Source organism: Pteropus medius, unplaced genomic scaffold (assembly GCF_902729225.1).
Source record: "Pteropus medius unplaced genomic scaffold, Ma_sr-lr_union100, whole genome shotgun sequence".
Lineage (NCBI taxonomy): Eukaryota > Metazoa > Chordata > Mammalia > Chiroptera > Pteropodidae > Pteropus > Pteropus medius.
This window is the reverse complement of record NW_024340696.1, coordinates 20495877-20521220: the sequence shown is the minus strand read 5'-3', so window position 1 is coordinate 20521220 and position 25344 is coordinate 20495877. Positions and strand designations below refer to the sequence as shown.

Here is a 25344-nt window from a genome sequence, read left to right as displayed (position 1 = left end):
CTCTGATTGAACTGTGCTCAGTATGCCCACAGCCGGGTGCTGCCCTTCCCCATGTATACCTACATCTGGACTGCAGGCATTTCCATCTCCTTGATGACAGCTACTCTTCGAAGCTTATTTATTTTTTAAATACACATACATTATAAAAGCAGTGCATTCATATTATTCGAAATGTGAAAACACAAAGAAAAAAAGGCAGAGAGAGGAGAGAGAGTATTGTGAAGTCTCATCACACGCAAAAGTAACGTTCACAAATTTAACGAAAAGTATCCATCCAAAGAAAGAAGCCAGCCATGAGAGATAAGAGAGGGCAAAGTCAGACTTTTCAGTATTATCTCTGTGACAGGACAAAGAGGCCCGGGTTAGGGATGACAGAAGAAATGTTTAGCTCTGTTATGTTCCCACTTTTAAAATGGAAACTATAGGAGCATCCTTCTAGTTGCAAGAAGGGTTGCTGCTCCATTCATGAATTGCTTAATAAAGCCAATTCGATCTTCAAATTTCAATAATTAAATAAAATGGAAACTATATTCATGCATTTTCGATAATTAAAAAGTAACTTTTTACTAAATGTCATGTGGTATCCTGGATTGGATCTTGGAACAAGAAAATGGTGAAAAAACGTGAAATCCAAATAAAGTCCGGAGTTTAGTTAATCAAAAAAAAAAAAAAAAATAGTAACAGTAATTTTTTTAAATGATGTGGACAATTCCACACTGGTGAACGCCAAGTGGTGAAGGCAACCAAAGATAAGCCAGTTCATTTAAAATGGGCAAAATCTATAGAAATAAGACATTATAAAGAATTCTCCAAAAGCTGGATATTTCCATATTTCCCAAATCCCTCCATTTTCAAAATGATGCTACTGAGATTCATCTTTATGAATAATAAACCTTCTCCTACATTTCAGATTATTTTGGGGGGACAGATTCTCAAACATGGAATCACCATGTCAAAGGGGAAGGGACATTTTTCTTACACCCTTGATATGAACTGCAAAGGGTTATACCAATTGACACGCCCATCAAAAGATAACAGTGTCCCTTCCTGACACTGCTTCTACTTTTAAACACTTTTAAATGGTAAAAAAAAAAAAAAAAAAAGGACACATAAACCAGCGTTTATTTAACTGGATTTGTTTTCATAACTTTTGGGGGCAAGGAAAGCCATGTGTATATGTCCTGGCATTCTATTAGTGAAACTGTTATCACAAACTGCTCCCAAAGGCTAATAATGGCAACTCCTGATGTCATACTTCTAACCAAATAATCCAAAAGGGCCTTGGTTCGTAACAAAACCTCTCTGAGCAAGTCACCTGGAAGTGGAAGAGAAGAAGCTACAGATGCTGAGCCAAGCTCTTTCAGTTCACTTTATTCCAGAATAACTTATTCTCCTTAAGAAAGTAAAGCTAAAGAGTTGCCTAAGAGTATATATAAATATGAATTGTTTTATTCTGTAAAGGAGAAAGCAGAAGTATTTTTCTGATGCATGAAAAAAATACTGGTTAATATCAACCTGAAAAGGATCACCACCCAAAATTAGTACATGGTAATTTTTTATATGAGACCTAATCATTTTGACCTCTTACTTACATTTTTCACTGTAAAGTCTCTGATGGTCCATTCAGGAAGAACAATTTCTGATGTCATTGTCACAGTTATGTCCCCATAGTCCTGAGCCTGCTTGGAAGGCCAGTATTCCTCACATTTGGTCTAGAATGAAATTGCATTTTTATACAAAGACTCAGATCATGTTGTCTGCTATCACTAAATCCTCAAGCGAGAGACCAGATATGGATGACTGGCATCACACAGTGAATCAGGCCTTCAGTTGGGTTCTGTTTGACGCTTAAAATTGTAGGGTTTTTTTTTTTTTTAAATTTACAATTGTTACCAACTCTTTTAAAATTAGGAGGTTTTCATAAAAATCCAGATTTCTAGCTTCTCTTGAAAAACCAGAAGATCTGGCCAACACTGAGCCCCATTTTTGCATGAAAATTGATTTAATGCTGAGTAGCAGCTGTTCCTTCACATGGGACACAGTCCCACCCAGCTCCCTGTGGTCCCAAAGCAGCTTCTGCACAACTGCTCCCTGAACTAAACCTCAATGAATGGCCCATACTGCGTGGCTAGAAGAAATGAGTACTTTCCTCAATACTTGGATACATGCTAACTTCAACACAAATACAGACACCAATAAAGAGGATCAAATTAAATGCTTTTGGGGTCTTTCATTTTTATAAAGTCACAGGGAAGATGAGAACAGAAATAAAATTCATGAAACAACTGCTCTCTGAGAATATCAGCATTACCATTTGACGAATGACTTAAAACACACACACACCACACACACACACACACACTCACCCTTCCAAGGTATGCTCTACTGCAGGTGGTTCCCAAACCTGGTTGGTTATCTGATTCACCTGGTTTGTTTTACTTTCATTCTGACACAGGCTGGGGATCCACATTTTTTAAAAGATCCCAGTTTTGAACCACTGCTCCAAGAAAAGAGCACAAGATTTGGACACATACGGACATGGAGCTGATGTCCAGCTCAGTCTCAACCAGCTGGGCTTTCGTCGCTACTTTGTGGGCAAGTTCTTAAACTCTCTGAGCCTCAGTTTCCCTATCTACAAAATAATAACACCTCACAGGGTTGTTATAGGAAAGAAACATATATGGGGTGTCTGGGGCAGAAAATACACTGGCTCTCTTCCCCTATCACCCAAGTCGGTATCATCCACTTCTCTCCTGACTTAAGATGAACAAGGGCCCATCGAAATTCATCTTCATGTTCTTTGTTAGTGTAACTACATCATTTTTGTTTGTCTAACAGATATTTATGAGATCGTTCCAAGTGCGAGGCCCTGGGCTGAAAAGCACAGCACCATAAAGTTTATTTGCATTCATAAACAAGGTTCTTTCATTTGCATTAATGGCCTGTTGTCCCAATTCAAGAAGGGGGTGCAGAGCTCTACCCTCAGTACCCCAAGAAGCGTGAAGAAGGGAAACACCTCTTACTGTTCTTTGTTACTTTTCCCTCCCCAATCCTTAGCCCCTACACGAGACCTTACACATACTTGGGGCTGGAAACACATGTGGTAAATTAAAGTGAAATAAAAAAACATTAAAAGGAATGACACTTGACAGGTTTCCATGATCACCAAGGACAGTGCTACTCAAAATGTGCACCCTGGAGCTGTAGAAGCAGCAACTCCTGGGAATTGTCAGGTCCCACCACAGACTCTGAATGACAAATACCCCCAGGTGATTCTGATGCATGTTAAAGTTTGGGAACCACTGGCTAAGGGACGCGAGTCCTACCCTAATCTTTGAAGAAAAACCTACGTAAAAAAAATTCACAGAGCAACATCGCATCCTATTCCTCGGGCACAGAATTTCTGAATTTAGCATGTGTTTTCCAATTCTCCTCAGATCCGTTTATGGAAACATGGGATTTTATTACTAGAGGAAATCTTATCTTTAATGAAAGTGGCTGGAAAATTCCAGGCCATCCCAGGGGAGAGGAGACTGCTGAGATTGTCTGAGGATAAGTCTGAGATTTTGAGTAAAGAAAGGGTTCCAGTGTTAACAAACAAGTTTGAAAATCATCGAGTTGGCCAAGTGCTCCATATTACGGATGAAGAAGCTGGTTGCTTAGAGACACGGTGGGCTTGGACCCATTCACATTCGTAATGAGCAGCAGCGCCTTGCTCCAGGCTCAGATTTTCCACACACTAACCCAACTCCTGCTTTAACCAACCCCAGCAGCAGCGACTTCATAAACAGATATTTATCCACAAAAGAAGGTAATGATAAAACAGATGGTTTTTAAGATTTGTTTTAACTTTTCACTTAGAGGAGAAAAAGACAGAAAACAAGTTTCTAAGAATAGAGGTGCTAATGTTTGGAGGAATATTTTATTTTTATTATAGACAAGTAGTTTTTAAGATACCCTTCCACCACAGCAAAAATGAATGAATGAATTTAATAGTTTTTTTAAAAGATACTCACCCTTCCCTGTTCAACACATTTGGTCAACATAACAATGGCGTATACATTTTTCTCCCAAACCATACGCCAAAAATCTTTCAAAGTGTTGGGTAAAGGTCCTTGTGTGGCAATAAAATCTCTCTTGGAATGGTAGCCCTGAAAATGGCAAGCAACGCATACTCAATGTCAAAGAAACAGAAAGAGGAACTCTGAAGACTCCATCCCAACAAGCCAGAGCCATGAATACGCCTCTCCACTTACAGGCATGTAGTTGGCATTGATGTAGTCATCCGTTGAATGGGTCTGGACTGAAAGTTTGACACGAGAAATATCATCTGTGGCATTAAAAGAAAAAAGGTCCTCTTTAGAAGCAAATGTTTGAGGAGAGTTGCATACAAGAGAGAAAAAGAACTACAGAATGTCAACACGGGCTTCTGCCATGTTGACGGTGCAGAGGTTGGCATTTCACACACATTTAATCCTCACAGTCACTCTACATGACCGTGGCACAGAGAAGTTACGTGATCATCTGGCAGAGCTAGCGAGTGACAGTCAGGGAGAGAACTCAGGCAGTCTGGCAACAGGGCCCCAGCTCTCAACCACACCACACCACCTTCTCAGACGAAACAAACCCACTGTCGGCATCCTTGGGTGTAAGCCTTGCCAGGGAATGCCCTAAGCAATTTTACTTATTCCTCAAGACTAACCTACAAGCTTTTATGCCCATTTTACAGATCAGGAAACTGAGGGTCCAGGAGATTAAGTGACTTCCCCCAGCACTTACATCCAGTGAATGGCAGTCAGAATTCAAATCTAGTGCCCTTTCTACCATGATAGGGTAGATACCCGGGTTAACCTTTTCACATTTTCTCTATTCTCATTAAAAAAAAAAAAAAAAAAAGTTGCCATAAAATAACAGTACCAAATTCAAGAAAAAAACGACTATATAAGACTACTATGAATGAGAGGATCTAAAATACAAAATTCTCGTGTTTTCTAAAAATTGTCATCTCGAAAACACATACTCAAGCTTGTGTTTGAGAAATGAAATAATATCCTTAGATTCGAATGTCAGGCTGAGCTATAAGCAACACCACCTATGCTTCTCTGTCTGACTGTAGAGTCTCTCGCCCTCCCCTGGATGAAATACGTAACAATTCTAAACCCAGTTACCAACATGAGTTTCAGCCTAAACTCCTCCAATAAAAACAAGACCTGACCCCTGGATCTGAAACTCCCCACAGTCACGAGAACAGGCCAAGCATCCTGAGTTAACCCCAGAAGGGCATTTCTCTCAGAATAGGGGTCAATGTCTACAGAACAGGGGTCAATGTCCACAGAACAGGGGTCAATGTCCACTGTCAATACAAGGGTGGAAAATAAAGAGAAAGAACCAGGAGCTAGAAAACCTCGAATCTAAACAGAAGTTAACATTTTAGGCCATAAAAGAAAAATCAACTTCAAATAAAAAAGACAATGTTTCTAAATGTTCTGGTGTAAAAATTATCAGTAGAGCCTTATAAATTTTGTCTAAATCAAAACATAGTTGCGATCCACTGATAACCTCTTTCTGTACCCAAATAACCACCCAAAAGAGAAACTAACAAAGAACTTTCTATGGAGGAGGGTTTACATTTCGTCTCGATGGATGCTGTAATAAATAATTCTCATTTTAATCAAGTGATGCCTGTAGGTTAGACTGCAGACATTGTTAATTCTCAAACACAGGAGTGAATTCGAATATAATTCATATTTAGCTGTGGAATGTACTCAGTCCACCAGAGACGTGTCTGAACGAGCAGAAAGTGTCACTACCTGCCTGTCTTCCTCCTGCCCCTTCTTTCTGTAACTGCATTAACTGAAATAAAGGGGCTGAGTGACAGAGGGGTGAAGGGCACATGTTCTGGCCTTGTCCCTGAATGAAACTGACAGGCCTGGTCCAAGCCTGGTCCTGCCATGACTATCCGTGACAAGTCACTTAGCCACTCTGTGCCTCGTTTTCCCTATTTCATAAGGTTGTCATGAAGAATGAATTCAACAGAACCTGCTAAAATAAGTGCTTGGCACACGGGAGGGGACTAATGAATGGCTGTAGAAGTGGCTAGTTAGTACCTTGACTCCCTCTCCTCTACTGTTACCACTGCAGAGACCAGTGACAAAAAAGGGAAGATGGTGTGGGAAAAACAACTTACAGGGCAGAACATTATTATAGCGATTCTTTCCTCTATTCTCAGCCAGTTCAGCTGCATATTTAGGCAGACTAATTCCAACAAGCTTCAGATCCTGAAAATAAAACAAAAGAGTTGTTCATTTAGTATTCAGATGTTACTGAAACTGAGCAAAAAGTATGACCGAATAAAGTGGGACTGCAACATGATACTACGGCTAACATAATAGTCCTATATGATATACAGGAAAGTTGTTAAGGAAGTAAATTCTAAGAGTTCTAAATTTTTTTCTATTTTTTTCCTTCTTTTCTTTTTATTATCTCTAGATGAGAGGATGGATGTTAGCAGAACCAACTGAGGTATTCATTTCGCAAAATACTATCGTGCTATATGCCTTAAATTATACAGCGATGTATGTCATTTATCTCAATACAACTGGAGAAAGAAATATATTCAATTTATTATTTGCAATTGTACCTTGATACAACTTTTTTTCAAGGGGGAATACGAAGATGTTATGGGTTAAATCATAGTTCCAAATAAGATTGCATTCACAGGTACTGAAATTTAGAACTTCAACCTATCTGTCTTTTGGGGGGCCATAGTCTTTGCAGATATAATCAAGATGAGTTCATACTGGAGCAGGGCAGGCCCTTAACCCACTACAACTGATGCCTTTTTATAAGAGAAGAGACACAGAGGCAGACACACAAGGGCAGATGGCCATGCGAAGATGAAGACTGCATTGGAGTTTTGCTGCCACGAGTCAAGCTCCCAGAAGCTGGATGAAGCAAAGTGGGACCATGGGGGGACCAGAGGGAGCACAGCCCTGCCTGACACCCTGATTTTGGACTTCTGGCCTCCAGAACTGTGAGAGAATTATTTCCTGTTGTTTTAAGCCACCAGTTTATGGTACCTTGTTATGGCATCCCTCGGAAACGAATGCAAAGGTTAAAAGAAAAAAGACGACCCTTGCCTTTGAGGAGCTTATGACCCGGGACAGAGGTGTAGACAGAAAAAACTAACGTTACAACAAGGCAGAATTAAGTAAATGTGAATATTGGTAACAAGCACCATGGCACAGGTGAAACAGGCATGAGGACACAGAATTCAAGTCTTCCTAATGCCATCAGAGAAAACCACACAGAGGTGACGGTCGAGCTTTGAGTTGTGTGTTAGGTTGAATGGTGGCCCCAAAAAAGACATGTCCACGTCCTAACCTGTGACATGACCTGATTTGTGAAAAGGGGCTTTGCAGATATAACTAATTAAGACTCTGAAGATGTGATCATCCTGGATTATCAGGTGGGCCTAAATCCAATAGTGGTGTCCTCACAGACACAGGGAGGAAGAGGAAAAAACAGGCAGAGACTAGGGTGATGTAGCCCTAAGCCAGGGAACCTCTGGAGCCACCAGAATTTGGGAAAGGCAAGAAAGGATTCTCTCACTAGGGGCTTTGGAGGGAGCTTAGCCCTGCGGATACCTCGAAGTGTCTTTCCAGCTTCCCAATTACTCTATTTAATAGCCCTTTAACTTAATTCCCAGTTCCTATACATTTCTGCAGAATCTTCCGGTATGAACAAGATTAAACATGTAACCCACTAGGATCGAAAGTCCAACTAAGTGCTCAGAGCCAACACGGCAACAGTGTAACCCCATAGGACACACAAAGCTCCTACCCAGAGCTTCACCTTAAAACAAAAATGGCCAGTTTTCCAACTTTCAAGAGAAACACAAAGCAATGAAAACATAATATCTACTACCACGTACTTCATATTCTTCTGCAAACCCACAGTTGGAGTCAGCTCGCTGTTTCTTAAAATAGGCTTCAAAATTCTCCACTCTGATCAACTTGGATCTAAGAAAACAAAGCCATGTATTAGGATTTTCTTTATATTTGATAAAGTTCACACTCAAAATAGTAAAATACAAGTTATAAAAAAAAAAAAGCAGAGCTTACTCACTTTTTAGGTCTTCATCATAAAAAGGGAAAGAAAAGAAAACAAATTAGAAAAAATGACTCAATCATGCTTCTGGAGATGATAGTAAACATCCTTCCAAAAGAAGAAAAAGTATAACATAACTTGGGGGAAAGTTGAGGGAGGAGTTGGTGTAATGTTATTTACAAAACTCTAAAATACGCATTGGGAAATCCAACTTCTAGAACCTGTGATGTAACTGACTGGCTTTGTGACTTTGGATTTTGACAACCTAGATCTGGATAATCTTTTTCTTTAAATCACACAATATATATTTATTGGTAGAATATTGCAAGTATAGTTGCACCTGCCACAGCAGGAAGCTAGCGGCAAGCGACTAATAAACACAGATTCCTTGTAGAACAACAAAGCTAGCAAGAACTTCTGGATGATCGTGGCCAAATGCGTCAATCAGGAAAAATGAAAGAAAGTTCCATCAAAATATTCTCTAGATAGTCACTGAACAGATGGATTAAATGTCTTAAAATAAAGCCCATAACTCTAGACACTTACTTAATTTGAGAAAAGGACACGTCATTGTTCTTTGCATCTTTCCTGTTTTAAAAGAAAAAAAAAATAGACAAAAATGGTTAATTCCGTGCTTTGCTCCTTTCACGTGTCAACAAAATGCCTTCTTCCTGGGCATCAGCTCATATATAGCACTAAATCCTACTCACTAATATTAAGCTTAATGGTCTAAGCAGCAATGGCTGATGATAATCTCCGGAGTTACTCTCTTTTGAACCATCTAAAAGTATAGAAGAATCTTACTGAAGTGGCTTCTAGGAATTTTCTTGGGTAAATATATATATATATGCACAGCATTACCTTATTGTAAAGTGAGGCTCATTATTTCCTACTCTGCTTTGGAGAAAGGTTTTCTAATAAGTTAATGGGATGAGAAACCATATCCAGTGTAGCAAGGTGGAGAGACATCTGCTACTCTCCTGCATTGTTGGCTAAATCTCACATTGGTATTTAAAAAAAAAAAAAAATTCTGAAAGGCAATTTGGCATAAGTATCGAAACTGAAAACATGCCCACCTACTGACCCAGCAACTGACCAGCTTGGAAATTAGCCTAAGGAAACAATCATAAATGAGCCCAAAGATTTAGGCACAAGGATAAGTAACTGTGGCAAAAGAGAAAACATTAGAAAATTGGTTAAATAATATCCATACAGTTGAATACTCCGTAGCCACTTAAAATGAAAAAGACATGAAGCTGTCTGTGCATCTTAATAAAGCAGGCTAGAAAATAATATGTATAATATGATTCCACTTGTTTGTGTGTGTGTGTGTGTGTATGTATTTGTGTGTGAGCTGTAATCACATCAGTGTTACAGGAAGTTTTGTGTGGGTGCTGCGATTATGGATTATCTATTTTCTTCGCTCTTCTTTTCTGGTTTGGTGCTTTTCGTTTTGCCATTGCATGTATTTCTTTATTTTAACAGGAAACAATAAAGCTGTTTTTGACTTTTCTGTTGCAAAAACAAAAATCAGAATCAAATCCAAAAAGCTGACACCGAGCACTTCCTATCAACTGGACAGGGCGAGGTGGTGGCAGAAGAATCAAGCATAGTGGCATTAGAAACCCAGAGCCGGGATGAAAATTCCTTGGCTGGCAGGACCTGATGCCACAAATGATTCCCAGCTGATACACAGGCTTCACACACCATACAGTGAGGCAAGAGGGCATGCAATAAAGAGCAAAGACTGGGTTCAAGTTCATTTCCCCTCTTCCCACACTCAGCTTCTTTCTTGCAACAGGGCTTGTAAGGCCTGCCTCGCAGAGCTCCAAGAGTGAGAAAACACAAAGCACAAATCCAGGCACACAGTAAGCACTCAAAACAGAGTTGCTATTTTCACTATTTAACTACTTCAAACAGTAGTTTTACAGATGACATAATCATAGCATTCGAGGCACAAGACACTGCGAAGAGCTTTATTTAATGTTCTTCAGTGTCCTGACTTAGGCACTGCTATTATCCCCATAGCGCAGATGAGAACGTTAACGCTAAGGTCTCTAACAGCTAGTCAGAGAGGAACCGTGTGTTTAAACTCAGCTAACTCTAAACGGAAATATCTTAACAGAGAAACTGATTTGTGAACCAGAACCCACTGTGTGAAAGCACCCTGCCCTGCTCACCCATGACCTGATGTCAGAGCTGGGATCTGCTTTAAAATCCTCCAGCTCGGCGGTCGAGATGAAATAAGACCAGCCAGATGGTGAAGACTGTGTGGGTGATGGGGAAATGGGGGCCCGTTTCCTTATTCCTTCCGATTGTGTAAATGTCTGAAATTTTCCATCATAAAAAGCTTCTTTAAAAAAAGCAGGGTATTATTATTAATGTAAGCAAGAGTCACCTTTTCTTTCTCCAGAAGATGAAGCCTCCAACAGCCACAATAACCATGGCACCAAAGATACATCCAAAAACTGCTCCACAGATGACACCTGGGAACAATACAAATGGGAGGCACATGAAGAGGTAGGTGTTCACCAACCGGAAGAGTCCTCGAACCAGAGGGAGTGGGCTGTGTATGTGTCATGTGCACAGACTCTCTCCCACTCCCTCTCACATACATACACACACACATACACACACACACGCACACACAGTTAAGTACCTTTGGACCTAAAACTAGGCATTTAGGAGCCGGGTTACTTGTCCGCAGTCCACCACTAACCGGAGGCTCTGTGAAAGTCACAGCTCCTCTCCAGGTCTCAGCTTCCTCAACTGCAAATTTAAGGAGCCATGCTCCACATGGTTCCTGCCACCTCTGACCCTTTGAGATTAATACCCACATATGAGCAGAAGCACCTAAGCACCATGCTCAGGTGACATAAAAACCATCTGTTTATTGGGGAAGCGGGTGGGGATTCCCCAGACTTGGCTTCTAGGGCAGGAATTCTTTTCTGCAGCCAACGACTTCCGAGTGTGAAAACCAGACACACTAACAAGCCAGTTAGTTAGTCAATGTGTCCCTGGTCTGAGGTAAGTAATGTACCTGCCTGGGGTCCTTGAAGCTCCTACATCCTGCCGTTCTGTATGATAAAGGAGAGCAGTACTCGACTAGGATTCCAAGAATGTTAGACCTGCCTCTAAGCGACAGTGAAACCCCAGGTAAGCCACTGCCTCTCTCTGGGCCTTCATGGCCTCATTTCTAAAAGGATTTGGACAAGACGATTTCTGTGCTCCCACAAGGGTTCTATGCACTAACAGCCACATCGTGGGTCTGGCACGGGACGCAAAAATGACTGCACTGAGAAAAAAGGACCAATCAGTGTGCAGACAGAAATGCAGCTGGCATTCCGAGGAGGAAGTGGGGGTGGGTCAAGAGACATTGGGGACCTCAGAAGAGGAAGCTGAGCTGGTTTCTGGGAAGGGGGTCAAGTGACATGTCAACTTCTGAGAGGAGAAACCAGGCGCTCCAACCCTCCTGGGATCCAAGGGAGATGTGCAGACACCTGGCCTTCTGTGGACGCTGACGGCAAAACCCTCTGAATTGCTAGCAGCATTGTTTTTCCCCTACCTGGATCCTGGGGCAGGAAAACAGCATCTGAATAGCGGCTGAAGGACACATAGCTCCTGGCCCCATCTATGAGTCCGACATTCGTAGGTTTAAAGGTAATATTGGTGAAGCCAGCCACACAAGCCCTGAGGGACGACAAGAGGAAAAAGAGGTGGCTGAGATGTGTCTAACGGGCAGGAATGTAAAGTTTTGCACTCAGGAGGTTCAGCCCCAAAACACAAGAACCAGGAGACGTTACCGATAGGAGCCCAGGGGCTCCAGCTTCCCGTTGTAATAGCCTTGCGTGGTTGATTCATTCCCAACGTTGATTTCGTATTTCGAGTCTTCAGACAAGCCCTGAGAATGTCCTTCTTCTTCTGTTGTTATGAGGTATGTCACGTAAGTATCCGAGAACCCCTTTTTGAAATCTTCATATGTATGATTCAAAACATCTACAGACGGGGAAACATCTAAGAAAGGCACACGGAAGAGAATTCAGAAGAAAGTGATGGCAAACAGAGATTTCCATCTCCCACGCATCTAAACAATGATGCTGACACTGGGTGACAATGACAACAGCTGCCATCTCTCAAGGATGCTCTCTATGCCAGGCTCTACTTGTATTACGTTCTAAGTGCTTTACTTACATTAACTCATTTAATCCCCACAAGAATCTCATCACATGGGCTTATTCTTCCCATTTTGCAGACAGGAAAATGAAGGCACAGAAAGCTCAAGGACCAAAAGCCACACTGCCTGCGTGGTGGAGTTGGATTTCTAACCCAGATGATCTGATTCAAGCATGTGGGTCATCCATCACAGGCTGGTCAGTCTGGTCAGTATGCAATATTGCCTCCCTCATTTAGTAAAGGTCTGAGCGTGGAATTTTCTTAAAACCTTCACAGAAAATTGACCAGGTGCTTGAAGCAGACCCAAAATAAAAGGCAGAGAGAGATCAGATAGCCACATCACTTTCTGAAAATTTTTTGCAGGTTTATGACAAATGCCTTAGTTTCCATGGTCCCCACGATCCTGACGGTGTGTTTGAACTTCACCTTCCTTGAGAAGATGAGGAAAGAATCACAGGTTGAGAGACAGAAGGAGCTGTACTCCGTTATTCACATTTAAAAAACCACCAAAATCAAAAAAAAAAACTTGGCTTTTTCAACCCAGGCCTCATGCAAAGCACCCACACACAGCTGGCAAAGACACCCTTGAATCACTCCCTCCTCACTCCCAAAGAATGTACTGGAACCCTTTAAGGAACAGCAGCCTTTCACCCACCTCCTCTCTCAACTATGAGAACACTCTTCGCAAGTTCCCACTACAAATGCAAATTATCTTCCAAGAGAAAGTCATCCTTTGACTGTTATGGGTGCATGTGCATTTGTGTGGTGTGTGTATGTGTGACAGGGGCGGAAGGTGCTCTAATTAAAAGACCCTGTGTTGTAAAGTAGATGAAAAAACCTAGATCAAATATCAGCAAGTTATGGCCCACGGGCCAAATCTAGCCAGCCACCCATTTTGGTAAATAACATTTTATTGGAACAGCCACACTCATTCTTTATGTATCTTCTACGACTGCTTTCACACTTCATTGGCAGAGTTCGGTAATTGTGACAGAGACTGTTAAGGCCTGGAAGGCTTAAAATATTTGCTGTCTGGCCCCTTATAGAAAGTTTGGCAACCCCCGACCTAAATCATCAGGCAAATGGCCTACCCCCTTCTACCCCCATCTGATTGTCAAGCATAGGCTACAGTGTAAAAACAGACATACATTTGTATCTACAACGTGCCTCAGAGGGCGCAGAAGTGGCAACCAGTCACCACATCACTCACTGGCTATGTGACCCATAATGACCCCCCTTACCTTCCCCAGTGGTGAGAATAAGAGCATAGGCTTTGATGGGTCCGTGGCTGGCTTCAAACCCACTGAACTTGACCTTTACCGAATTGTGGCTGACAGATGTAATATTAGGAGATTCATCTGGAGAAGGGGGGTCTGAAACAACAAAACGAAACGATCATCTGACATCTAAAACCAAAGAAGAGACAAAATTATTACGGAGAGAATGTGCTGCAGTGCCCTCGTCAAGTTCTGCCCTTGCTGTGGACACTGGGTGCTGGGCTCATGCAAAGCAAACCCAAGGCAGGGACAGCCTTGGAACCGCCTCCGGCTCGCAGCCCTGTTGGTTGAAGAGAACCTGCCTTTTCGATCTTTCCCTGGCCCCTCCGGACTCAGAGAAGCCAGGTTCCTTATTTTGAGAACGGAGGCAGGAGAAGGAGAGCAAGAGAGAGACTGATGTGAGTGGATCTCTAAGGTGGGGACTTGGGAGCTGTACGCAGACATCTAGTAACTGACAGCAGTGGCCAGTTGAAGGCGGTGTCCCCACGTCTAACTGTCAGCTGTCTCAACAGAGACGTCCTATCAAGGCTCCCACATTTCCCAGCAGCTTCGTGCCTCTCAGCCCGTCGGCATTCCATCCCGAGACTGTCAGCGGGCACACGGGCACACCCACCTCCAAGCCTGGGAACCCTTTCCCTCCCACTGCTCATCTCAATCCTACGCTCCACGGGCCCCATCTGCCTCACTCACCACGAAGCGCCCCCCAAAATGTGTCCCTTACCCCGGCACACAGTAATCCAACCAATGTTGGCTAAAAGACTATCACGCCAACTGTCCCAGATTTACCCACCCCGCCAACACTGCCTGCCTCTTCCAGAGAACACACAACTCCACTTTTGTGTTAAATGAAAACCGTGTTCAATTTGTCCATTTAAAAAGCATGTTCGATTTGTACATAACAATCCATCTGAGGAAAGGGAGCTGCAGATTGAAAAGGGAGCGAATCACTGGACTAAATGATGGTGGTCATTACTCAACCCTACCACACACTATCCTTCAAAAACGACTAACTCTGACAAGCCCCTACTCTTCACTGCGCCCAGCACTGGAGACAGCCAATAAGAGGTGGTTTCGGTTTCTCAGTAGCTTATACCACTGAAGAGATGACATTATGAAACAGAACTACGAAAACACTCCCGAAGGTTCACTGTTTCCACTAGGTTCTGGAGTGCTACAGAAACTCAAAGGAGTGTGTCCCAGGGTCGTCCTGCACACCTGTGTACTACCCAGCTCCAGAAAGCCCCGTGCACATCAGAGTCCGTATGAATTGCGTCTCCTGGAATTGTGCAGTGCACAATCTGGGCGGCCGCACACACGGCAGCTCTTAAGTGGTCTTCCACTCACATCACCTCATCTAATTTGTGTAATAGTCTTGGAAGGTAGGTATCATTTCCCCTTTTCACAACTAAAGAAATCAAAGTTCAGAGAGATTAAATATTTTTTCTGAGATCACATAGGTAAAAGGAAGAACTTAGAAACAAACTCAGGTCTGCCCTTATAAGTTTGAGGCTCTGTCCACAGAACACTTAATCGCTTTCTAAGACACCTTCCCTGAAGGAAGTGGCTGTTTTTTCTTGTGTTACCATCACTAATTCTCATAAAATTGTCCAAAACAGTCTGGCACCCTAAACATATCCAGGAGTCTAAAAGCACGAAGCAAAACAAACTCAACCAGGTTGATCTAACTTTGGCAAAGACATGGGGAGCAAAAGATAGACATGCAAAGACATAACTTTGGCAAAGACATGGGGAGCAAAAGATAGACATGCAAAGACCAAGTAGAGGATCCCTCCCTGTGTAGTGCATGACCCCACTTCCCAAAACAGCTGGCAAGCTCGTCAGTACAGATTCTAGGGAAATGTGAATCTTGACTGAATATCTGATGAAAGTGAAAAAAGTATTGTTAAATTTTTAATTATGATGGTAACAGTAATGTGGTTATGTTTGAAAGGAAGAATAAAGGAGTCCCTACCTTGAAGCAATACAGACTGAAATATTTACAAATAATTTACAAATACTTACAAATTCAAGACTGACCAGGACTGGTCTCAAAGTAATCCAATAAGGGAGGAGGGGATTTAAACAAAACATTGGTCCAGTGTTGACAAATGTTCAACCAGGTGAGGATGGGTACATGGGTTTCTTTACACTTGCCTCCATTTTTTTTGTGTATTTGAATATTTCTATAAAAGTGCTATTTTTAATGCAGTAAGAGATCTCACGACTTAGAAAATGTGGCAATGAATTATATTCAGTAAAGCAAAGGAAACTTTTGGAATGTGAAAAGTGAGCTCTCCCATCCTTGGCTTTTTTAGACAAGATTTCTATAGAATTGGGTTAACAGTCTATGCCAACAAAAACAAATATTTTAGCAGGAATTAAAACACACACACACACACACACACACACACACAACAGATTCCTAGGCCACACTTGCAGACCTGCTAGGTCTGCCTCTTCAGCAGTGACCACAATGCCACTAGGCCACCCTGCCGCCACGAAGCCCACCTGTGATGCCTGTGAGGCAGGTGTTTTGGGTGGCGGGTGCTGTCTTGTTACAGGACAAGGCAGTGATGCTAATGTCATACGAGGTAGAAAAATTCAAATATGTGACTTCCGTCCTGTATTCAGTGAGATTCTCCGAAGAGCAGCCCTCCAGGAGTGTCATATTTTTCCAATCTCCTCTGCTGACCTCCAGCTGAAAGCCTGTGCTGGTACCAGGAGGGCAGGCCCACTTGAGAACCAAGGTTGGCTCCTTGGGGACCACTTCACAGTGGAAAGAGGCCACTGGTGCAGGTTCTGCAAGGCAAGCACAGCACAGCATGAGATTCTGGGGCTTTGGCCTTTGCAAACACTAAAACTTGGCGAGCAGCAGAATCCTGAGACATTCATGAGGAGGCGACAGGCGTGGGGCATGGTAGAAGCAGCAGAGACTGACCTGAATCGGGCATTACTGAACTATGTAACCTTGGATCAGTCACCCAACCATTTTGAGCCTCAGCTGCAGGACTATTTGAAGCTGAAACACTGGCTGTTGGTCACCAAACTGGAAGAGAACAGGGCTCTGCGAGAGGTAGCTATATTCTAAAACTTTGGTGACTTTTTCACCTACAGTGACTTCTTCACCTATGTCATGTCATTTTGGGGATTACTATCCCATTTTGCTGATGAATCAACTGAGGCTTAGAGAGGTTAAGAAATTTGCATAAAGTGGCATGGCTTGTTAAGTGGAGAAGCCAACACTGGATACTAAGTTTTCTAAACCCAAGTCCAGAACATTTTCTGTACACACAACATGCTGAATAATTAATAGTAAATGGTATCAGTTTCTTTATCTTTAAAACATAGTATTATTTGTTTCTACTTATTTGAAAGCCAACAGGGTTTTGAGAGCCAACATCAAACTGATATAAGTGAATAACTCAGTATTAATGCACTGGGAAAGAATGTCATCACTACTTTAATGTTGCACTGTTTTAAAGCAGGAACAGCTCTAACAAATCACCTAGTGCAACTCCCACATCCTCCACCTGAGGCCTGGAAAGGTAACCTGCTCAATGCACACCTACTCTCTCTGCTCCTGTTCCATCTGCCCCCAGTCATTAATGCTCATGTATGCTTTTCTCCTGCTTTGGGCTGCAATGAGTATAGCTAAGAGAAGTGTCAGCAACGGAAGCCACCCAAATACCAAAGATCAGAGTCTAGACTAGGTGAGACAGAGCCTGAGTTAGCAGAGGTGACTCAAAGAAGCAGGGATTTCTTTAGCCACTCCATGTGAAAGGTCAGAGGTCGTCAAGGTTCCAGCTCCTACACTAGCAGGGAGGCTAATCCAATGAGACTCCTCCTGCTTTCCAAATCAGCCTGAACACACTTGAGTGGCTTGGCCTTAGGAAGGGAAGATATGGATGCAAAGAGGGTGGAGAATAAGGTGGTACGAGGGCCACAGACAGAACTGTGAGCAGAGGTCCTTATAACCGTCTGCAAAACAGTCCCTGGGATACTCTCCAGAAGCTCCCTCAGCGAAACGCAGGGCTCCCCTTCGCTTTATCACACTCTTCACAGTGAGAGATAAAGATGAAAAAAGGATTTTAACAATATCCTTTCCATCTTCTTGGTGTAAAAGCCAAACTATCGACTACAAGCCTAGACATCACCTGTGCTCCGGCCAATACCTCTCAAGCCTCACCTCCTGCCCGCCTCGCCCTCCTGTTCCCATGGACCCGCTCCTGCTACCCTGGCCGGCTGCTCTTCCCTTAATGCCACAGGCACACTCCAGCCTCGGGGCCTTTGCACTGGCTGCTCCTCTGCCTGCAATGCTCTATGCCCAATGTCCACATGGTTGGCTATTTTATTTCTTTCAGATCTTTGCTCAAAAGTCACCTTTTCACTAAGGCCTTCCCTGGGTACCCTCAATAAACATCTCATCTCCCTATTCCTTGTTTTATTCCCTCTCCTTGGCAGTAATCATCACCTAATAACTTATTTACCTTATTATATCTTCCCCACCAGAATAAAAGTTCCAGGAAGGCAGGGACTGAGTCACTGAAAAGTACCTAACATATAGTAAGTGCTCAATAAATATTTGTTGAACGGATAAATGATGAGGGCAACAAAACAGCACTAGTAAGCTAACAGGATGTCTCAGAGAGCTCTGTCTCTTATTACACAAAAGCTGATAAACAAGTCTGGGGAGGAGCTACTTGCCAGGTCAACACCACATAGGGAGTCCAAGAGGCACCCAGGGCTACTCACCTGTACAGAATGACTGCCGGCCAGGTTCCAGGGACTCAATGACATCCCCGACTTGGGTGAAGATCTTTACTGTGTACCACGAGCCAGGTATTAATTCAGTGACGGTGGCATAGGTAATGCCAGTGACTGTGACTTCTTTTGCTACCTCGCTGGAATTTCCACCCCGCTCAATAATAAGGTGGTAGGTGTACGTGGAAGAGGCTTCATCCAAGTTCTGCCAGCTGAACGTTGCTGCTGTGGTATTAGTATTTACTTCAAGGTTAGACACATTGCTGGGCCCTTGATTCAAAAGAGCAGAAAAAGCTTGAATTAACTTGAATTCCAGGATGATTGTGTTTCCTGAATTTAAAAATAACCTGGCTCTTTTTAGGAAAGAATGAATAAGTCTAATATTTGCTGGCTCAAAAGATGGAAAACTTTTCAAAATGACATTCAGAAAATAATTATACAAATAAATCTCAAAAGAACTGAAGTTTTGCACGCTTTTTTTAATACTGCATATTTATCTGAAATACATTTTCAAGATACAATTTCCTATCTGTTTTTGAAATCTGGTCAATGAAAGAAAAAAATACGAAAAAGATATGTCAAATTATCATCTCTGCCATACATTTATTTAGATCAAATATTAGCAAAGCACCTCCCTCACTGTTTCATGCAAAGCTCTTCATTTGAACAGTATCCATGAATGCCAACATGACAAGGTGACTCTCCTCTAGTCTGTATTCCCAAGGAATGAATGGAAGTTATGTTTGCCATGCTTATGGGATCACTTTCTGCTTCTAAAGACAAGTCCAAGTTCACATGGCTCAACACCAATGCCCCATGAGAAGAGCAGAACCTTTGCTGAGGCTGATGTTTTCAGCTTAAGCAGTTTCACATTCAGCCAGGAGCCTTGAAACAACTGCTCCTTAGCCAATGCTTACATCTCGCCCTCCATGCAAGGGTCATGAAGAATACTCCCTTCAGAGGGCATCCTAAGACACTTACGTGTGTACTGTGCAGTGGTGTCGGAGTCCCCCTTGATATTGTTAACTTCTGGAATGATGGTGATGTTATATAAGGTGCCTGGGGTCAGGCCTCTGAGAGTGATCTCTTTGCGAGAGCTGTTGACCTGGTCAGAGCTGTGCTTGGAAACTATGTCCAGATGATAGATGTAATCAGAAGCAATGTCTGTACTCTGCCACCGCAACTGCATTTCGGTTGTGGTGACACAGACCACGGAGATGTTAAACACTGCGCTGCGGTCTGGTTAGAGGAGAAGAAAAAAGAAAGTCTGTGAGTAACTATCGTAATGTCTACTCTATTTTCAAAGGGCCTGTCCAGAGAGTCACTCTTTCACCATCGAACTCTCAAATGAATTCACAAAGGGCAAACTCCAAAACTTACGTGAGAAACACACATGCTCATTTCTTTCAAAAAGTCTGGCTTCCCCATAACACAGATAAATTTACAATTCACCCGCTCTACTAAGAACTCTGAGACACAGCAGCCCTACTTAATATATAGAAACAGATGCAGGGAGGCAGACAAACTGGGGAAAAAAGAAAAATGCCCCAAGCAAAAGAACAAAACAAAGCTCCAGAAAAAGAACTCACCAAAATGGACAAAAGCTATGTATCAAATGCAGAGTTCATACACTGGCTGTAAGTATGTTCAATGAACTAAGGGAAAAAGTAGATGAACTCAGTGAGAACTTTAACAAAGAGATAGAAAGCATAAAAATGGAGATAGAAACAGAGACTCATGGACATGGACTATAGACTAGTGGTTACCAGAAGGTAGGGGGTGGAGGAAGGGAGGAGGTAGATGGAGTAAAGGGGGTCAAATATGTGGTGACAGAAAGAAATCTAACTATGGGAGGTGAACACACAGTGTAAATATATATGCTTTACTGTTAAAGTGTACAGCTGAAACTTACTGGATTTTGTTAACCAATGTCATCATAAAAAATTATTTTAAAAAAAATGGAGATAAAAAACATAAAAAAGTACCAGTCAGAAATAAAAAATACAATAACTGAAATGAAGAAAACATTTGAGGGAATCAACAGTAAATTAGAGAAAACAGAGGATCGAATCAGCAATTTTAAAGGTAGCAGAACACACCCAATCAGAACAGCAACAAAAAAAAAGAATCCAAAAAAATGAGGATAGTTTAAGGGACCTCTGGGACATCAACTGTACCAACATTCATATCATAGGGGTACCGGAAAGAGAAGAGAGAAAGCAAGGAATTAAAAATCTATTTGAAGAAATAATTACAGAAAACTTCCCTAACTTGGCAAAGGATCCAAAAAGGCCCACACCAAGACACATCATAATTTAAAATACCAAAGGTTAAAGACAAAGAGAGAATCTTAAAAGCAGCAAGAGAAAAGCAATTAGTTACCTACATGGGAACTCCCATAAGAGTGTCAGCTGATTTCTCAACAGAAACTTTGCAGGCCAGAAGGGATTGGTATGAAATATTCGAAGTGATGAAAAGCAAGGGCCTCCAACCAAGATTACTCTACCCAGCAAAGCTATCATTTAGAATCAAAGGATAGATAAAAAGCTTCCCAGATAAGAAAAAGCTAAAGGAGTTCCATCAATACCAAACCAATATTACAAGAAATGTTAGCGGGACTTCTTTAAGAAGAAAAATTAAAAAATTCAAAAATATAAATATTAAAATGGCAATAACTACATATCTTTCAATGATTACTTTAAATATAAATGGATTAAATGCTGCAAACAAAAGATAGGGTAACTGAATGGATAACAAGAAAAACAAGACCCTTACATATGCTGCCTAAAAGAGACTCTCTTCAGATCAAAAGACACACATGATATTTCGTGAAAACGAAAATAAACAAACAAAAAAAAGCTGGGATAGCGACACTTGTACCGGACAAAAATAGGCTTTAAAACAAAGACTATGATGAGAGACAAAGAAGAATCCAGTAATCCCACTTCTGAGTATTTATCCAAACAAACCCAAAACAGTACTTCAAAGGGACATGTGAATCCATAAGTTCATTGCAGCATTATTTACAGCGGTCAAAGTATGGAGGCAACCTGGGTGTCCATCAGTGGATGAATAAAGAAGAGGTGGTACATATATACGATAGAATATTACTCTGCCATAAAAAAAAGAATGAAATCTTGCCATATACAACAACATGAATGGACCTAGAGGGCATTGTGCTGCGTGGAGTAAAGACAAATGCCATATGATTTCACTTCTATGTGGAATCTAAAGAACAAAATAAAAGAACAAACAAAATAGAAACAAACTCATAGATGTGGAGAACATTTTGATGGCTGCCAGATGGAGGGTGGATGAAAAATGGGAAAGGATTAAGTAGTACATATTGGTAGTTACACAGTCATGAGGATGTAAAGTACAGCATAAGGAATATAGCTGATAATATTGTAATAACTAGGTATGGTGTTGAATGGATACTGGATTTATCAGGGTGATCACTTTGTAAGTTATATCAATGTCTAATCACTGTGTTGTACATCTAAAACTAATATAATATTGTATGTCAACTATAAATGAAAAATTTAAAAGTTACTTTAGAAAAAGAATATATAAGCATACATTCCATTAGCTGTCAGAATGATGATGTCATCCTAAGTCTACAGCATCTGAAAAACTCCACTGTACACTCATCATGAGAGAATGAGAGTGAAAATGCCAAATAACATTTTACTATTATGCTAATAATATCTCGCAGACCCTTTGGATAAATCTAGGGGGACTCCCAGAGATCACACTTTGAAAGCCACTGACCTCGCCCAAGGTCAGCAGACTTTTTCTATGAGGCTCTGCAGGCCATATACATATTCTATGTTGCAACTATTCATACTAGCACAAAAGCAGCCATAGACAGTACATAAACAAATAGACACAGTTGTGTTCCGACAAAATTTTATTTACAAAAACAGGGAGTCAGCTGGATTTGGCCCATGGGCCATTATTATCTGTTGGCCCCTGATATAGACAATGGAGTGACAGGAAGGTATGAAAATTATCCTGTAGAAATATAGAAATATTTATATTGACAGAGAGAAATGTTCATAATAAACTGATATGTGGGGAGGAAAGCAGATTACAAAACCACATGTACAGAATGACTTCAATGTTTGTAAAATATATATACGTATATGTATGTATATTTATATATACACCTATATAAATCTTAAAATTGTAAAACATCACACATCAAAAGTTACCAGTGATTATTTCTGATTGATGGTTTATATGTGATTTTTTTCTTTTCCCTTATCATTTTTATTCCTATAAAAATGAATATGCACTACTGTTGTAAATTTTTTAAAGATTTTTTTTTTAGATAATTAAAAGAAAAACAATATCTGGAAAACCCAACATTTATAAATCATCCTTTAAGAAACATCACTGTTTCACGGGACGCACAGCCTGTCTACTTACCAGTTGTATTGCAAACTGTCTGGGGATCCCCTTCAGTCCCATTTGGTCCTTGTGGAAATATTTCAAAACAATACTTGGTTCCCGGGTATAAGTCCCCGATGTCAATACTACTTTGGTTGGTGGTTTCTTCCTCCAGAGGTTTTCCACCTTCATCCTGTGTGATGAGTATCTTAAAGAAATCTGAGTAGTTGCTGCTCCAAGCTAAGCCGATAGCCCTGGTGCTAACATTTGTCACTCGAAAGTTGGAAACTGGATCAGGGCCTGAGGGAAGAAAGTAAATGACTAGATTAAGAATCTATTTCTCCAGAAGACAAGGGTGACTGAAGTTCACAAAATATTTATAGAGATGAAATGCATATTTGGGATACCTGGCCTATATTTTTCTCCTCTTTGTATTATCATCTACAACACGAGCCCCTCAGAAACTGGCATTTTGGCCACTGAGAGAACAGTTGGCTACAAGAGTACAGAAACTGCTTGCTTAGGCTGTACACCGTCATTCACAGGAAATGAGAGGCAGTGTGAACCCTGTGGGCAAGGACTTAGGCTCTGAAGTAGGGCCTTGTCCTCTGACAGTGTGCTTCCTGCAAAGGCACAGACACTCAAGTAAAGCATTCTGTGGGATGAGCCTTGGGTCCAGAGCCAAGCACTCTGGGTTCAAGTCCTTGCTCTGTGACTTGCTAGCTCTGTGGCCTTGGGCAAACTGTTCAGCTCAGTTTTCTCATGTAAAACATATCATATCTACTACAAAAGCAATTGCAATACCAATATTAATGTAGGATTATTCTAACTGGCACGCCATTATTTAGTTTAAATTATGGATCTTCTTTGGAACAGAAAGCTTTTAATATGTTGCCTATCATCTTATCTTCACAGGACAGTTAAGCAAGCGAAGGATGAGACATAGCTGTGCCCTGCTCCATTATAACATCAGCACCTTAAGGACAAAGGGACACGAATATCCATGTTCCTTTTTGTCTGCATATAGCAATTTGCTCCAGCCCTCTACCACACTAAAATGGTCATTACGAGCATAGGCTGGAGTCAAGACAACTGTCTAATCTCACCTGTCACTTAACAGGTGTGATAATAGTCTTGGCTTCCTCATCCATAAAATAGGCTAATGCCAACCACATCACAGTGAACATTAAGTGAGACAGAGCAGGGAAAGTAAGTCATACAATGCTGGGCATGTGGGTAGGATCGGTCAACGATCACCATTATCATGTCGCACATCCTGAGTGTAAGAGTCCTGTGGGCCCACATACTCAGCTGTGCCTTCCTTGAGGAGTCTTGTCTAGTATCTGGGCCTGGCACAGAGCAAACAGGCAAGAACGGTTAGTGAACAATGCGTGAACTCACGGGTGTACACTTGGAGGAAGCCGGGTATGCCCTCGGCACTGCCGTTAAGGAAAGGATGCACTGTGATGTTGTACAAGGTGCTCGGGCTGAGTGAAGTGATAACAGCTTGAGTCTCGTTGACAGTGAGGTTGAGGGAACTGGTCTGCCCAGCAACTTGTATCTTGAAAGTGTAGAAAGAAGACGGCTCATCATCATTGATTTTCCAGGTCAGGGTCATGCCCGTGGCACTGATATTTGCAGCTTCAATGTCGAAAACAAGACTGGACTCTGTGAAGACACAAAAGGAGTTAAGAGTAACCAGAATGATCAAGCCAGAAAGAGAGAAGCCGTCATCAGAGCATGTCATCTAGTCTAAGAAACACTCCTAGCGAGTGTTCCTATTCCACACCATTTACTCCAAACCTCAACACACGCAAATGTATGGGGGTCCCAGCAAGAGTTAGGCAACGTCCTCCACAAAGAAACACCCTGGCCAACTGCAACCGCAGAGTTCCTCCTCGTTCTTCTTGTGAGTTGACCCTTAGAGATACGGTGGACTCCTCCGACGATAACACAGATGCCACAGGTGCCCTGCCCCAGGAGCTGGGGCAACCCAGGAAAGTGCTCATGCATACATCCAAAGGCTTGACACAATGCATGTACATACATGTACATGTATACATGTGTGTACACGTGTACAAGTTTGTATGTGTATACGCACATACATATATGTACACGCACACCATATAGAGAGGTTTAAGGTTTCTACAATTATTATTTATCAAGGACAGTTCAACACAAACCAGGCTCTGTGTATATCCATAGGACCAAGAACCTAAGATGCGATCACTATTACTTTAATTCTGCTCGAACTGCATTAAAAAGCAGGGATCCAGGCCCATACTAATCATCTGACCCCTTTTAACAAATCAGGCAAAGGGCCCCTCCTCCGGACAGACCCAGTCCTATGCTATGTGGCTTGGTGAGAGCCCACGGACTAGATTTCAGCCCCATTCACCTTCTTGCACAAGCATCTTGTGTGCAGGACAGCATCCCTGCCCTGGTCAATGTACTCCCCCTCTTCCTCACCCCTTACCTACCCTCTAGACACCAAGCCCTCCTCCCCAGGAGCCTCCCACTTGCCAACCTGCTGAGTTACTGGAGGTCCCCAAGTGGCCTTTCCTACAGCTGCATCATCACCTCCTTACCCACACATGAGCATCACCAGTAGAAGAGGAAAGAAGGAAGGAGG

General features: G+C 41.9%; 1 protein-coding gene across 2 annotated transcripts in view; it reads right to left on the bottom strand.

The window, feature by feature from the left end:
- PTPRJ (protein tyrosine phosphatase receptor type J) overlaps positions 1-25344 on the bottom strand; it is a 140406-nt gene that overhangs the window by 6527 nt on the left and 108535 nt on the right. For both annotated transcript variants that reach the window (XM_039869356.1, XM_039869357.1), the window contains exons 7-22: positions 24114-24380; positions 22752-23012; positions 19302-19559; positions 18312-18590; positions 16068-16358; positions 13524-13655; positions 11913-12123; positions 11675-11799; positions 10508-10595; positions 8656-8697; positions 8128-8136; positions 7934-8021; positions 6188-6278; positions 4257-4330; positions 4017-4151; positions 1593-1712 (exon numbers count right to left, since the gene is read on the bottom strand). In XM_039869356.1, the coding sequence (XP_039725290.1) occupies positions 1593-1712; positions 4017-4151; positions 4257-4330; positions 6188-6278; positions 7934-8021; positions 8128-8136; positions 8656-8697; positions 10508-10595; positions 11675-11799; positions 11913-12123; positions 13524-13655; positions 16068-16358; positions 18312-18590; positions 19302-19559; positions 22752-23012; positions 24114-24380 (2471 nt within the window). The remainder of the gene's footprint in view (positions 1-1592; positions 1713-4016; positions 4152-4256; positions 4331-6187; positions 6279-7933; positions 8022-8127; positions 8137-8655; positions 8698-10507; positions 10596-11674; positions 11800-11912; positions 12124-13523; positions 13656-16067; positions 16359-18311; positions 18591-19301; positions 19560-22751; positions 23013-24113; positions 24381-25344) is intronic.